The sequence below is a fragment of the Nematolebias whitei genome, chromosome 5 (genome assembly GCF_014905685.2).
Source record: "Nematolebias whitei isolate Nwh7 chromosome 5, NemWhi1, whole genome shotgun sequence".
NCBI classification, from domain to species: domain Eukaryota; kingdom Metazoa; phylum Chordata; class Actinopteri; order Cyprinodontiformes; family Rivulidae; genus Nematolebias; species Nematolebias whitei.
The window spans coordinates 23,156,180-23,169,365 of record NC_056502.1 but is presented as its reverse complement, the minus strand read 5'-3'; the positions used below and the strand labels follow the sequence as shown (position 1 = coordinate 23,169,365).

General features: G+C 41.9%; 1 protein-coding gene across 1 annotated transcript; it reads left to right on the top strand.

The window, feature by feature from the left end:
- The first annotated feature begins 236 nt into the window (after positions 1-236).
- Positions 237-10,631, top strand: LOC119410318 (urokinase plasminogen activator surface receptor-like). Its single transcript, XM_037677231.1, has 5 exons — positions 237-300; positions 632-751; positions 838-981; positions 10,244-10,351; positions 10,429-10,631. Exons 1-5 carry the CDS (start codon positions 237-239, stop codon positions 10,629-10,631), a joined length of 639 nt encoding a protein of 212 aa, XP_037533159.1.
- Positions 10,632-13,186: the final 2,555 nt, after the last annotated feature.

Here is a 13,186-nt window from a genome sequence, read left to right as displayed (position 1 = left end):
ATTCAAAAAATTTTTAGATGCACCTGTAAACTCAAAATGACACGGCGCTCTCATAAACAGTAGAGGGAAGTTTCTGATGTATTTTACAAAAAGTGAGAAAATATTTGGAGTAAAAAATATAGATCCTGTGGGTTGTAATATTTAATAAAAGCCAGTGCAGGATGGACAAAGGAGTGGTCTGAGGCTAAGAAGAACTATTTAAATCCAGCTGGAACACAGGAAAGGTAAACTCACCCATGTCCTACTGGAACAGAATGAAGTTCTTCACAGTGGTTCTTGGACTTTGGCTTTCCCCAAAAGGCAAGTTTCTAAATGTTATTATTGGGTTTAGTTTTTTTTTTTTTTTTAACTGCTATTTTCTCATCAAACAGTCATTTAGTTCAATTCAGTGTCCTTTCTGTAATTTGATTTTAGTTTTTTCAGCTTCCATCCTGTGATGTGATTCCAGATTTATTAATTTTATTTAATTATTGCAACTTAAACATCTACAAAATAGATTGCTGTGTTTTCAAAAAACGATAGCTTTGGTTGTGTTTTTGTTTTCTCTTTCTTTTGACAGGTTTTCTTTGTCTTTTGATTACATTTATTATATATATATATATATATAATATTCTTTTTTTTTTTTCATTAGTCAATGCCCTGAAATGTTATGAGTGCGTACAAGGAGTTTCTGGAACTTGTACTGAGACAACAAAAGATTGCCCTTCTCAGGATTTTCTTTGCGGTGCAATAACGCTCACAACTTATAAAGGTTTGTTATTGCAGTAGCATCTAGTTATTATCAGTTTGCTGCTTGGTAATGGCTTCCTTAACTCACTCACTGCTCTTTGCTTGCAGGCGGTTTGGAGGACCAACAAATTCGGTATAAAAAATGTTTTCTGGCTGTAGAGTGCGTTGAAGGCTCGGTTAACTTTGGATCTGAGAAAACCGTCATTTTAAGCCACTGCTGCAACTCAGACCTGTGCAACACCAAAGCCCCAGGTATTGTAGAGTGGAATCCATCCATCCATCCATTTTCTTTACCCGCTTATTCCATTTTGGGTCACGGGGGTCGCTGGTGCCCATGTCCAGCAATCACTGTGCGAGGGGCGAGCTACACCCTGGACGGGTCGCAAGTCCATCACAGGGACACATAGAGACAAACGAGACAAACGACCATTCACTCACACCTAGGGACAATTTAAGAGTTAACAATCAGCCTAACATGCATGTTTTTGGTCTGTGGGAGGAAACCGGAGTACCCGGAGAAAACCCACGCATGCACGGAAAGAACATGCAAACTCCACCCAGAAAGGCCCCTGGACCGGGGTTTGAACCAAGGACCTGCTCGCTGAGAGGCAGCAGCTCTACCAGTTGCGCCACCATGCTGCCCATTTAATTTACATAAAATGGAAATTCACCTTCAGCTTCTAGCAAGTGTAAAACTGCCAATTTATAAAACCACACAATAAAATGCATAGTAAAAACAAATATACACATACTGTCATAGTCTGTGGTTTTTTTTTTGGTTTTATTTTAGTTAATCTTTTAGTTGTATTTTTCCTTGTGGTTTACATTTTTCCTTTTTATCCCTTGTGTTTTAGTTCATCTTCCTGTCTTTCCTTGTCAGTTCTCACGTTCACCCTCAGTTGTTCTTGTGTCAGTTACCACTCACACCTATATCATACCATACCACTTTATTTATAAAGCACTTAAAACAGCGACGAGGCCAACCAAAGTGCTGTACAGACAAAACAACAGGTAACACACAAAGCAAAATACAAAATGAGGTAAATCAGAATATAGACATAAAAACGATGCAGATAATGACGACAAACCAGTGTGGAGCATACAGGATAAAAACACAGATCATCTGGTGTTGAAAGACACCGAATAGTAGTGGGTTTTTAAACGGGACTTGAAACCCGAGAGGGAGGGGGCCAGTCTGACAAGCAGAGGTAACTCTTTCCAGAGTCTTGGTCCTGCTACAGAGAAGGTCCTGTCACCTCTGCGCTTAAGACGAGATCCTGGAACTGTGAGGAGCAACTGGTCCACTGACCTCAGGGAACGCGGTGGGACATACGGTTGTAGCAGATCAGAGAGATGGGGGGGGGGGGGGGGGGGCGAAACTGTTCAGTGATTTGTAGACATATATGAGTATTTTGAACTGGATTCGAAAGTGAACCGGTAACCAGTGCAGGGAGGCCAAAACTGGTGTAATGTGCTCTCTTTTGCCTGTATTGGTTAAAAATCGGGCTGCTGCATTCTGGACCAGTTGTAGTCGTGCAATGGAGGTCTGACTGATACCAAGCAGGAGCGAATTGCAGTAATCAAGCCTAGATGTGATGAATGTGTGTATTACTGTCTCCTGGTTATTTTTGGACAATATGGGCTTCAGTTTAGACAGCCGCCTCAGTTGGAAGAAGCATGATTTAACAATCATGTTTACATGATTAAGTTTCAGGGAAGGGTCCATTATCACTCCCAGATTAGTGACTCTTTGTTTTTCTGACAGGGTTAGAGTGGAGAGGTCGATGCAGTGGTTTGTGATCGTGTCGTTGGGAGGGAACAACATGATTTCAGACTTCTTTTCATTGAAACTTAAGAAGTTTAAAGCCATCCAGTCCCTGATGTCAGCCAGGCAGTCGAGCAGCGGTTGAATAGAGCATGTACCATTGTGTCTTAGGGGGAAGTAAAGTTGACAGTCATTGGCATAGAAGTGGAAGGGCATGTTGTGTTTCTGGAAAATAGCACCAAGCGGCAGCAGGTATAAAGAGAATAGGAGGGGACCCAGAATGGACCCCTGCGGAACCCCCCATTTAAGCTCTGCCTCTGCGGAACTAAAATCCTTGATGGAGTCACAAAAGGATCTGTCAGTGAGGTAAGATCTGAACCAATTGAGGGCTGACCCTGTGATGCCCACCCACTACTCCAACCTAGCAATGAGGATCTAATGGTCGATGGTGTCAAAGGCGGCTGTGAGGTCCAACAGGACAAGCAGCACAGAATCACCAGTATCTGTGGATCTGAAGATGTCGTTAAAGACCTTCAGCAGGGCAGTTTTAGTGCTGTGGAGAGGTTTAAAGCCAGATTGGAATAGCTCTAAGATGGTGTGACCTTCCAGGAAGCACTTCAACTGGGACTCGACTATTTTCTCCAGTAGTTTAGAAACAAATGGGAGTTTGGAGACATGCCGGTAGTTGGATACGACTGAGGGGGTCAAGGTTTGTTTTTTTCAGGAGAGCTGGACAGCAGCATATTTAAAGGATTTTGGCACCACGCCAGTGTATAAACTACTGTTTACTATATCAAGAATGGACGGACCTAGAGTAGGAAAAACCTCCTTTAGTAGTCGAGGGGGGACCACATCAAAGGGGGAGCCAGAAGGTTTCAAGCTGCACATGACCTGCTCTAGAGAAGATAGAGTGATGGGTTCAAAATGGTCAAATAATAATAATAATAATAATAATAATCATTTTATTTAAAAAGTGCCTTTCAGGACACCCAAGGACACTTTACAGTAAGAAAAACAGGAATAAATTGAAGTATAAAATAAATAAAGAATATAAAATACATACAGATTATAAAACACATAAATAATATAAAATACATACAGCAAAGTTAAGGATAAGCGAGTCTAAAGAGATGTGTTTTCAGAGCAGTCTTGAATATAGAAAGAGAGGTGGTGTTTCTTAAGTCAGGGGGTAGAGAGTTCCAGAGATGAGGAGCAGAGCAGGTGAAGGCCCTGTTCCCCATGGTGGAGAGGCGGGCAGAGGGTACATGGAGGTGTAGTGAAGAGAAGGATCTGAGAGAGCGAGAGGGGATGGAGATGTGTAGGAGTTCAGATAGGTACGGAGGGGCAAGGTTGTGGATAGCTTTGAAAGTGAGAAGAAGAATTTTGAAGACAATGCATGATTTAACCGGGAGCCAGTGGAGCTGCTGCAGAACAGGAGTGATGTGGTTATAGGAGGAGGTTTGAGTTATGACACGGGCAGCTGAGTTCTGGACCAATTGCAGCTTCTGGAGAGATTTGTTGGGGAGGCCATAAAGAAGGGAGTTGCAGTAGTCAATCCGAGAAGTCACAAGACTGTGCACAAGGATGGCTGTGGAACGGGGTGTGAGAGAAGGGCAGAGGCGGTTAATATTTCTGAGATGGAAATAGGCAGACCGAGTAACATTGTTGATGTGTCAAGTGAAGGAGAGAGTGATGTCAAGGATGACACCAAGACTCTTGACCTGAGGTGAGGGGGATAGCAGAGAGTTAAGGGGGATGAGAAGATGTTCTGATTTTGAAATAGAGTTTTTGGTACCAACAAGAATGATTTCTGTTTTGTCACTGTTTAGTTGTAGGAAATTGTTAGAAAACCAGTGATTTAGCTCATTGAGACAGTCGGTGAGGATGGAGGGTGGGTGGGTGGAGTTTGGTTTTGTTGACAAGTAGAGTTGTGTGTCATCAGCATAACAGTGAAAATAGACACCAAATTTACGGAAGATGTGACCTAGAGGAAGGAGGTAAATGGTGAAGAGGAGGGGTCCAAGGACAGAGCCTTGGGGGACACCCGTGGAGACGGGGGAAGACTGGGAACAAAAGGATTTAAGCTGAATGAATTGAGTGCGGTCAGAGAGATATGATTTGAACCAGTCTAACAGAGTACCTGAGATGCCAATGGAGGTTAGTCTGTTGAGGAGGATAAAATGACAGATTGTGTCGAAGGCAGAACTTAGATCCAGTAGAATGAGGATAGACAGAAGAGCAGAGTCAGCAGCAAGAAGAAGGTCATTAGTTATTTTTATTAGAGCTGTTTCGGTGCTATGGTGGGGGTGAAAACCAGATTGAAACTCTTCATAAATGTTATTGTTGGATAGGTGAAAGTGAAGTTGAGTAGCAACGGCTTTTTCAAGAACTTTGGAAATAAAGGGCAGATTAGAGATCGGACCAAGATTACTGAAGTTGGTAAAGTCAAGACCTGGTTTCTTGATGATGGGGGTGATGGCCGCAGATTTGAAAGCTGTGGGAACAATGCCAGAGGTTAGGGAGGAGTGGATGATGTTAGTGATGATGGGGAGCAGAGACGGGAGACAGGATTTAACAAGAACTGTGGGAAATGAATCGAGCTGACAGGATGAGGACTTAGACTTGCTGATAATGTCAGCAATGTCATCAGCAGAGGGGAGGGAGAAGGCAGAGAAAGGGAGGGAGGGGGAGTTTAACATGGATGCTGGGGGTGGTATTATGTCCAAAGTGTTTATGAATTGAAAGAATCTTTTCATTGAAATAGGACATCAGAGAGTTGCAAAATTCTGTGGAAACCATGTGAGAGTGTAATGAGTTAGGAGATGAGACCGAACGGTTAAGCAGAGAGAACAAAGTCTTTGAATTGCCAACATTGGAACTGATGATGTCAGTGAAGTAGTTGGATTTGGCTTGAGAAATACTGTCCTTATACTGGATGACGTGGTTTGCATAGAGTTCCTTGTGAATTGAGAGACCAGATTTCTTATAGAGTCGCTCCAACCTCCGACCTTTGGATTTCAGAGAACGAAGTTCTGGAGTGAACCAGGGTGCAGAGTTGGAGAAGGAGACAGACCGGGTTTTGAGAGGAGCGACAGAGTTAAGGATGTTGGTGAGGCTGTTATTGTAGAATGTGACAAGGTCATCTGGGTTAAAAGAATTGAAGGTGAAGAAGGTATTATTAATATGAGACAAAAGAATGTCATGGTTGATATTCTTAATATTACGGAAGGAAAAAGTGCGTTGAGGTTTCTCTGAAGAAAATTTAAGATTGACACTGAATGAAATCATGAGGTGATCAGTAAATGGAAGTTCATCAGAAGAACAGTTAAAAGGAGATAATCCAGAGCAGCATAATAAGTCCAAAGTGTGGCCCTTTATGTGGGTTGGAAAGTTAATGAACTGCTGGAAGCCACAGCTGTCAAGGCAAGATGTGACGTCTCTGGTGAGGGGGTTGTTGTCTTCATCCATATGAATGTTGAAGTCTCCAAGTAGAATAATGATGGGTGAAAGAGCTGAGAGATGGGCGATTAGAGCAGCAAAGTCATTTATACAAGAGTTGTTGATTTTGGGCAGACGGTAGAAAGTGGCAACAACAGTGGGGGGTAGGGCCGGAGAGTAGACACACAGTGTGCTCAAAGGAGGGAGAGGGAGGTGTGTGAACCGGCGTGACCTTCCAGTTCTCGCGGTGAATTATCGCGGGACCTCCTCCGTGGCTGGACTCGCGGGATTTGGCGATGTAAACAAACCCCGGTGGGGTAGATTCATTCAGATGGAAAAAGTCATTTTGTTGTTGCCACGTTTCTGTTAGACAAATAAAATCTAGCTTACGGTCAGATATTAGGTCTTGAATAAGCTGACCTTTGCCAGTGAGTGAGCAAACATTCAGAAGGCCAAACTTTACAGAGGAGGAGTTTGTAGCGACCGGAGCATTAGTCGACCGAGCTAGGCTAGCTAACATGCTGCTACTGTTAGCGGCCCTATTGCGGCATGTAGAACGGTGAGAGTCAGACCAGATGGAGTTTATGGGGTTAGACTTGTCAGCGTGGAGTCTACGGCGGGAGCCATGGTGAATGTATCTCCGTCGAGGATGGAAGGCAATGTCCTGAAGAGGGAGCACAGGTGGCACGGCTGGTAGGAAACATAGGCGAAGGAGATCAGCCTCTGAGTAATGGAAAAGGCCAGACGCCGGGTGGTAGTGGATGAGCAGCTGGAGAGTCCAAAGCAGAGAGGGCAGCAGGTTAATCCTAATGAACCGCATGGTTGATATTGATACGGACCAGAGACTTGGTGTAGTGGAAAAGGCAGGACGGACTGAATAAAACAGAAAAAAGCAAAAAAGCACGACGAGCAGCGGCAGCCAGGATGCGCCAGCGTTCGCTCACCGGAAGTAATTGTGAAATAAATAAAGCTACAGATTGAGGTGGGATGGATGGGTCATGAGTTGGAGGGGAAATGAGAGCCCCGGTGGTTGCAATTTTTTCTAAAAAGAAATTTAAGAAGTTCTCTCACAGCTCAGTCGAGGCTTCCAGAGGTGATGGTTCAGTGAGGTGGAGAACAGAGTTTAGGGTAGAGAAAAGGACACGTGGGTTGTGAGAGATTGAGGTTATGATATCAGAAAAGTATTTGGATTTAGCAGCTTTTACTGCTTTCTGATAATGGTGCCAACTCTCTTTAAATATTTGAAAAGAGACCTGCAGCCTGTCTTTCCTCCACTTTCGCTCCACCATCCTACATTGCTGCCTAACGGCCTTGGTGACGTCACTCAGCCAAGGTTCTGCTCTGAGTTTTGATTTTTTTTATTTTAACAGGTGCAACATGATCCAGAGTCATTAAGCAGACAGAGTTGAACTGGGATGTCAGTTCCTCAGTGGTGGTGAGAAACATCGGGGGCTGAGTTATCATTTCAGAGTTATAAACATCTGTGAAACGCGCGGCAGTGAAATTGTGAATAGCCCGGGTACTACGTGCAAGAATGCACGACTTAGGAGTTAGATGGGGGAGGGTGAACTCAAACTGGACTGGCATGTGGTATGAAAAAACATTATCACCAATAACAAGATTATTAACAGTCACATCATGAGTTAAAACAAGGTCCAGTGTATGTCCACGCTCTTGGGTGGGACCGTTTACATGCTGCATTAGATTAAATTAGTCCAATAAATCTAAAAAGTCCTTAACCAAGGGCTTCTCAGGACAGCACATGTGCAAATTAAAGTCCCCAATAATGAAAACATGCTCATATTTTGGTGTGATTTCAGCTAAGAAGTCAGAAAATTCATTTATGAAATCCTTAGATCGAGGTGGGCAGTATACGAGTGCAAATAAAGTCTGAGGTGAATGTCCGATTTCAAAGACGCTCAGCTCAAAGCTGGCGCGGGAAACTGGGATGGACTGTTGTTTACAGTCAAAAGTTGATTTGGATATTGTTAATAATCCACCACCGCGCCGGCCTGATGGCCGCAGGGCGTTAAAATACAGACAGTTCGGTGGCAATAATTCCTGTTTCCAATTAGCAATAACCCTGGTGCTGCCACTTTCCACCCCTGTTCTATTTATACCATTTCTGATCACTACGTCCTCAGCGGTTCATTGTTCTGGGTTTCTGTCTGATGTCCAAGTCATTCCTCTCAAGCTCCCCTGTGTTTATGTAAGGTGCTTTCTGCCATGTCACCTTTTTGTTTCCTTTTATTTAATAAATACGTTTTCCTTATCTGAGCTCCTTGTGTCTGCCTGCATCTGGGTCCAATCTCCGCTACGATACTTGCAACCTTAACCTACATAACGCAAATAAATCATCCAACAATGTTTATTCCTGCTTTCTATAGATACATTTGTTTTGTAAAGTAAGCTGCTGGCAGGATCTGTCTTTGAGTAGGTTGTTTTTTGTAGCTTTTAATGATTGTTTTTTTTTTTTCTTTGTTATTTGTATCTTAATTTTCTATGAGTTTAATTTTTTCCCAGTGTTCTATGTACCATTGTTTTTTCTCGGTCAGTTTTAACTAATTAACTCCTGCCCAACCCTCTCTCACCTGTTCTCTCTAGTCGTGCTCATGTGTCTCTACTCCTCTCATCAGCCTTTGTACATAAAGTCCCTCACTTTTCACTTTCTCTTCTGTCAGATATTGTGTAAACTTCATGTATAGTTCTCCTCTGTGTTGCCTTCTGTTAATTTTTTTTTTTTTTTACTTGAGCTCCTAGCATCATTTTCCATTCCTGTGTCCTTCCTCACAGCTAGAGACAATTTAGAGTTACCAATCAGTCTAACATGCATGTTTTTGGTCTGTGGGAGGAAACTGGAGTACCCAGAGAAAACCCATGCATGCACGGAGAGAACATGTAAATTCCACCCAGAAAGGCCCCTGACTGGTATTTGAACTGGCCTCGGGAACCTCACCCCCGGTAATGGATGGACCAATTCCTAAGTCCCTGGACTCAGCCTCTTCCATGAGCAACATGCTGGTGGGATTGAGAGCATCTGAGAAATATTCTTTCCACTGCCTGATAACACTGGCTGAGGGCAACATCACTTCACTTTCACTATACACAGTGTACTGTAGGTATATGCTGTTGTCCCCTCCTTAGCCACCAGATGATTTTCCATAATCTTTTTTGAGCCAATCAAGAGCCTCTGTCCAAGGTCTCACCAAACTCCTCTCACATCTGAGCTTTTGCATCAGCAACAGCCAGAGCTGCTGCCTGCTTGGCCTACCAATACACCTCTGCTGTCTCCAGAGTTGTACCAGCCATCAAGACCTGGTATTCCTTTTGCTTGTCAAACTTCCTCACCTGGGGTGTCCACCACTGGGTTTGAGGATGGCCACGGCGAGAGGCACAACTTTTGGCCATAGCTACATGTTTACGTTTACTGGGTCTGTCCAACTTTTTCCCTGCCATCTGATCCAACTCAGCACCAATTGGTGATCAGTTGGCAGCTCAGCTCCTCTCTTCACCTGTGTCCAAAACATACAACTGCAGATCAGATGATGTGTATCCTTGTGACATCCTTATGGTTGAACATGGCGTTCATGATGGATCTCTGTGCCAGTAACAGTTTGTCCAGTGCACAAACTTACTGACACAGAGGTCCAACAACAGAGCATCACTTTGGTTCAGATCAGAGGCTGTTTCTCCCCATCACACCCCTCCAGGTCACATTGTCACCGCCCACATGGGCATTGAAGTCCCCCAGCTGATTAAAGGAGTCTCCAGCACCTCCCAGTACCGCCACTAAGGACTCCAAAAGCTAGGTACTCAAAACTGCTGTTTGGCAGATAGGGGAAAATAACAGTCAGACCAGTCAGTTAGACCCATATCAACCCAGTGCCTGTCACTATGGGTGACTCCAGTGGAGTAAGGTCCAGCCCGTCTGAAGAAGATTAGTTCCAGAGCCCATGACGTGTCATGTCAATGCATCAATGTTCCACAATTCAGTGTTTGGTTTTGCTTTAAATGTACTATTTATTAGTGTATGTGCAAATGTGCTAAAATTGATTTTTGTGTAGTTTTCTGATTCATTTGCACAAGTTCATTATTTATTTATTTTCATTTTTACTATTGGCTTTTTATAACCAGCTCTTGTAAAAAAAAAAAAAGCTCAGGTATATTACCGGTACAGTCATAAAGTTACAATAAACAAGACAACTTTAAGAAAGCTAGTTTAAATTATTTATAGCAGGGCATAAGTACTAAACAAAGATCTGATACTCCCTCCTTGATTTTTGTTCTCAATAAATATTTGTTTTATTTCAGTGCCTAAATTCATTCCAAATGGCAAAAAGTGCTACAGCTGTGAAGGACAAAAGTGCACCAGATCTCTAAACTGTGATGGAAGCGAGGATTACTGCATCAAATCCTCAAGTAAAAGACAAACCCTGAATGTTAGGAGGTTTTAATATCAAACATGTTTTACATGATGTTTCTTTTTATTCTTTCAGTGACTGTTGAAGGGGAAATGAAGCTCATGAAGGGCTGTGCCTCCAAGATTATGTGCTGGGATAATTCTTCTGCACTTTTTACAAATGATCTTGGATCTAGAAGTAGCTGCTGCCAAGGCGACTACTGCAACGGTGCCAGCAGTACAAGGGTTGGCCTGCTGCTGCTGACGGTGCCATTCATTGCATTTGTCTTGTTTTCTTAGCAATTGGAAAACAGCAGCATTAGTGCAAAGGTCTTCATGTTATTTTAGCAGCATCGTAAGTTCACACCTCTGTCCTTCTTTCTTTAGCTAATTTTAAAATCTTCATGTCACATAACAAAGATAGCATGTGTTTTATGCCATTTGTGTTTTTATTATTGTTGTTCTTATCCTATTTTTGATTAATTATCTTTGGAATAAAACTTCAAAGACAAATTTGGTCACATGTGGGTCAATGTTCATTTGTTATCACTCAGAATTCACTGTAATTAACAAAGTCCACTTCAGTGACAGAGTTCTCATTATTAAAGGGTGAATCAGAGTCAAAGATTCTTTGTTGTTGTTCGCACCACATGTGTTACATGTAGTGCAAATGAGATTATGATTGTGAATTATTATATTATTATTATTATTGTGAATAAACTAATCAATTTTTTTTTGTCAGTTAACTGACCTGGTACCACATTTTAACAAGTGCACTTCTAGTTTCTCCCCTGAGTCATTCACTTTGCATTCCCTCTGTCAGTCCTGCTCCACATCTAAATCTTTGTAATCATTGTGTTATGTTCCCTGCATTGGTCATAAGGATTTTGTTTCTTATTGTTTCTGTATTTTTGCATTCACACCAGCATTTTTGTTTTCAGTATTAAATTATTTCATGACGTCATTGCATCTGTCTGCATACGTTTGGTCTTATCATTTTGTGTTGTTGACAACACATTCTGACAAAATGATAGTGGAGTATGTTTGTTGATTGGCAGTACAGACAACGAGGACCCAGATTTTATAAGGAACCGATGGTTACGCGTCAGTGAAGTATATGAGAGGCCCTTTAGGCCATAATTTATTCTTGCTTTCACATTCACTATCAGTCTCTTACATTTACAATCAAAGTCTCTCACAATCACTACATGACTGTGACCTGTTGAACTTTTAAAAATTATTATTGCAACTTATGAATATATTTTAACATTTTATTAATCTATGTATTTTTAGTTAAACTCAAGTACATTTGATACATCTAAAATTAATACTATACCTGTCTATAAAAAATACTCCCAAAACTGTGTTCGGTTCTTGAGACATCCAGTCAGAAGACATGTTTTGTATTTATCAGTGAGATGTGCAGTGTAGGCTGGTCTTCACAAAAGCTTTGATCTGATTTGTCCAGATGCCTGTCTTTTAATTTAAACTTTGTTTATGCTGAGTGTAAGGTACTTTAGCTAAAATTTGGAGCTATTTTCAGTAGTTTGACAGACATGTAGTCCAGAAAAAACATTTTACCGGATGTGCTCAGTAATTTCTGGGGATTCCTTCCAGGAAGATTTCAGACATTTGTGACCATGCCCTGAAGTCAGAGTCAAAATTTCTTTATTGTCATTCGCATCTCATGTGGTACATGTGGTGTACTCAGGGTCCCAGTTACATCCAACAATAAAATGTAAAATAAAAACTGTAATAAGATCTAAGATATGAACTAAGAAATGCATCAACTAAAAATACGCTAAGCACTAATAGCATAAAAACAATAGATCGAACAGCAGCAGGAACATGAGTCTGTGTGAGCTGATGAGCATGAATGAACACAGCAACATGAACCAAATCAGCAACATGATGTGATTTTTTTCACAGTGATTATTCTGGTTAGAGTACATGAGTCTAACAGCTTCAGGGTAGAAGCTGTTCCTCAGTCTACTGGTTCTACACTTAATGCTCCTCAACCTCTTTCCTGAGTGGAGCGGGGCAAAAAGTGTGTGTGCTGGGTGAGTGGGGTCTTTCATGATGCAGGTGGCTCTCTTCCTGCATCTGGAGGTGTAGATGTCTGTGATGGTGGGGAGGCTGACTCCAACAGTCTTCTGTGCAGCCTTCACCACTCTCTGCAAAGCTTTTCTTTCTGCATCTGTGCAGCCTCCATGCCACACGTTGATGGTGGAGCACAGGATGCTCTCCACTGCACACCTGTAGAAGGAGAGCATCCTGTGCATCAACGTGCGGCAATTGCGGCTAATTTGAACAGTCTTGCGTGTTTGATCACAGTAGTGGTTGGTTTCTGACAGTGGTCCGACGTTTTAATTCTCCAGTATGGCTGACATGTGTTCCCCTATTTTCCTGTGCTGGGTGCATTTTCAACAGTGAACGTGTTTATAAAATAACCCAAAATTACACTTTATACGTGGTGTCTCATCTGTTGAATGCAATAGAGGCCTCAGTGCTCCCTTGACCCTTAACAGGACAAATAGGTGGATGGATAAACAAAAAAATGAATGCATCTTCCTTAAAAACAACAAAAAATATATAATTTATAATGAGGGATGAAAGATCTTGAAAACAGTGAAACCATAATTATACAGATATTATGCAAATGATTTCAGTCAAACAATAGGAAACATTAGAAAAAAGAAATATGAAGAGGAGACAAGATGAGATTAAGTTGTGCCATAAGCTCATTTCTGGAGTTATAATTGATGACCTTTTATTAATATCTCGTTTGTGTTTATGACAAACTTTTTTTTGCAGCAACAGGAGTGTTTAGAAGTTTACTCTAAAAAAATGCTTAT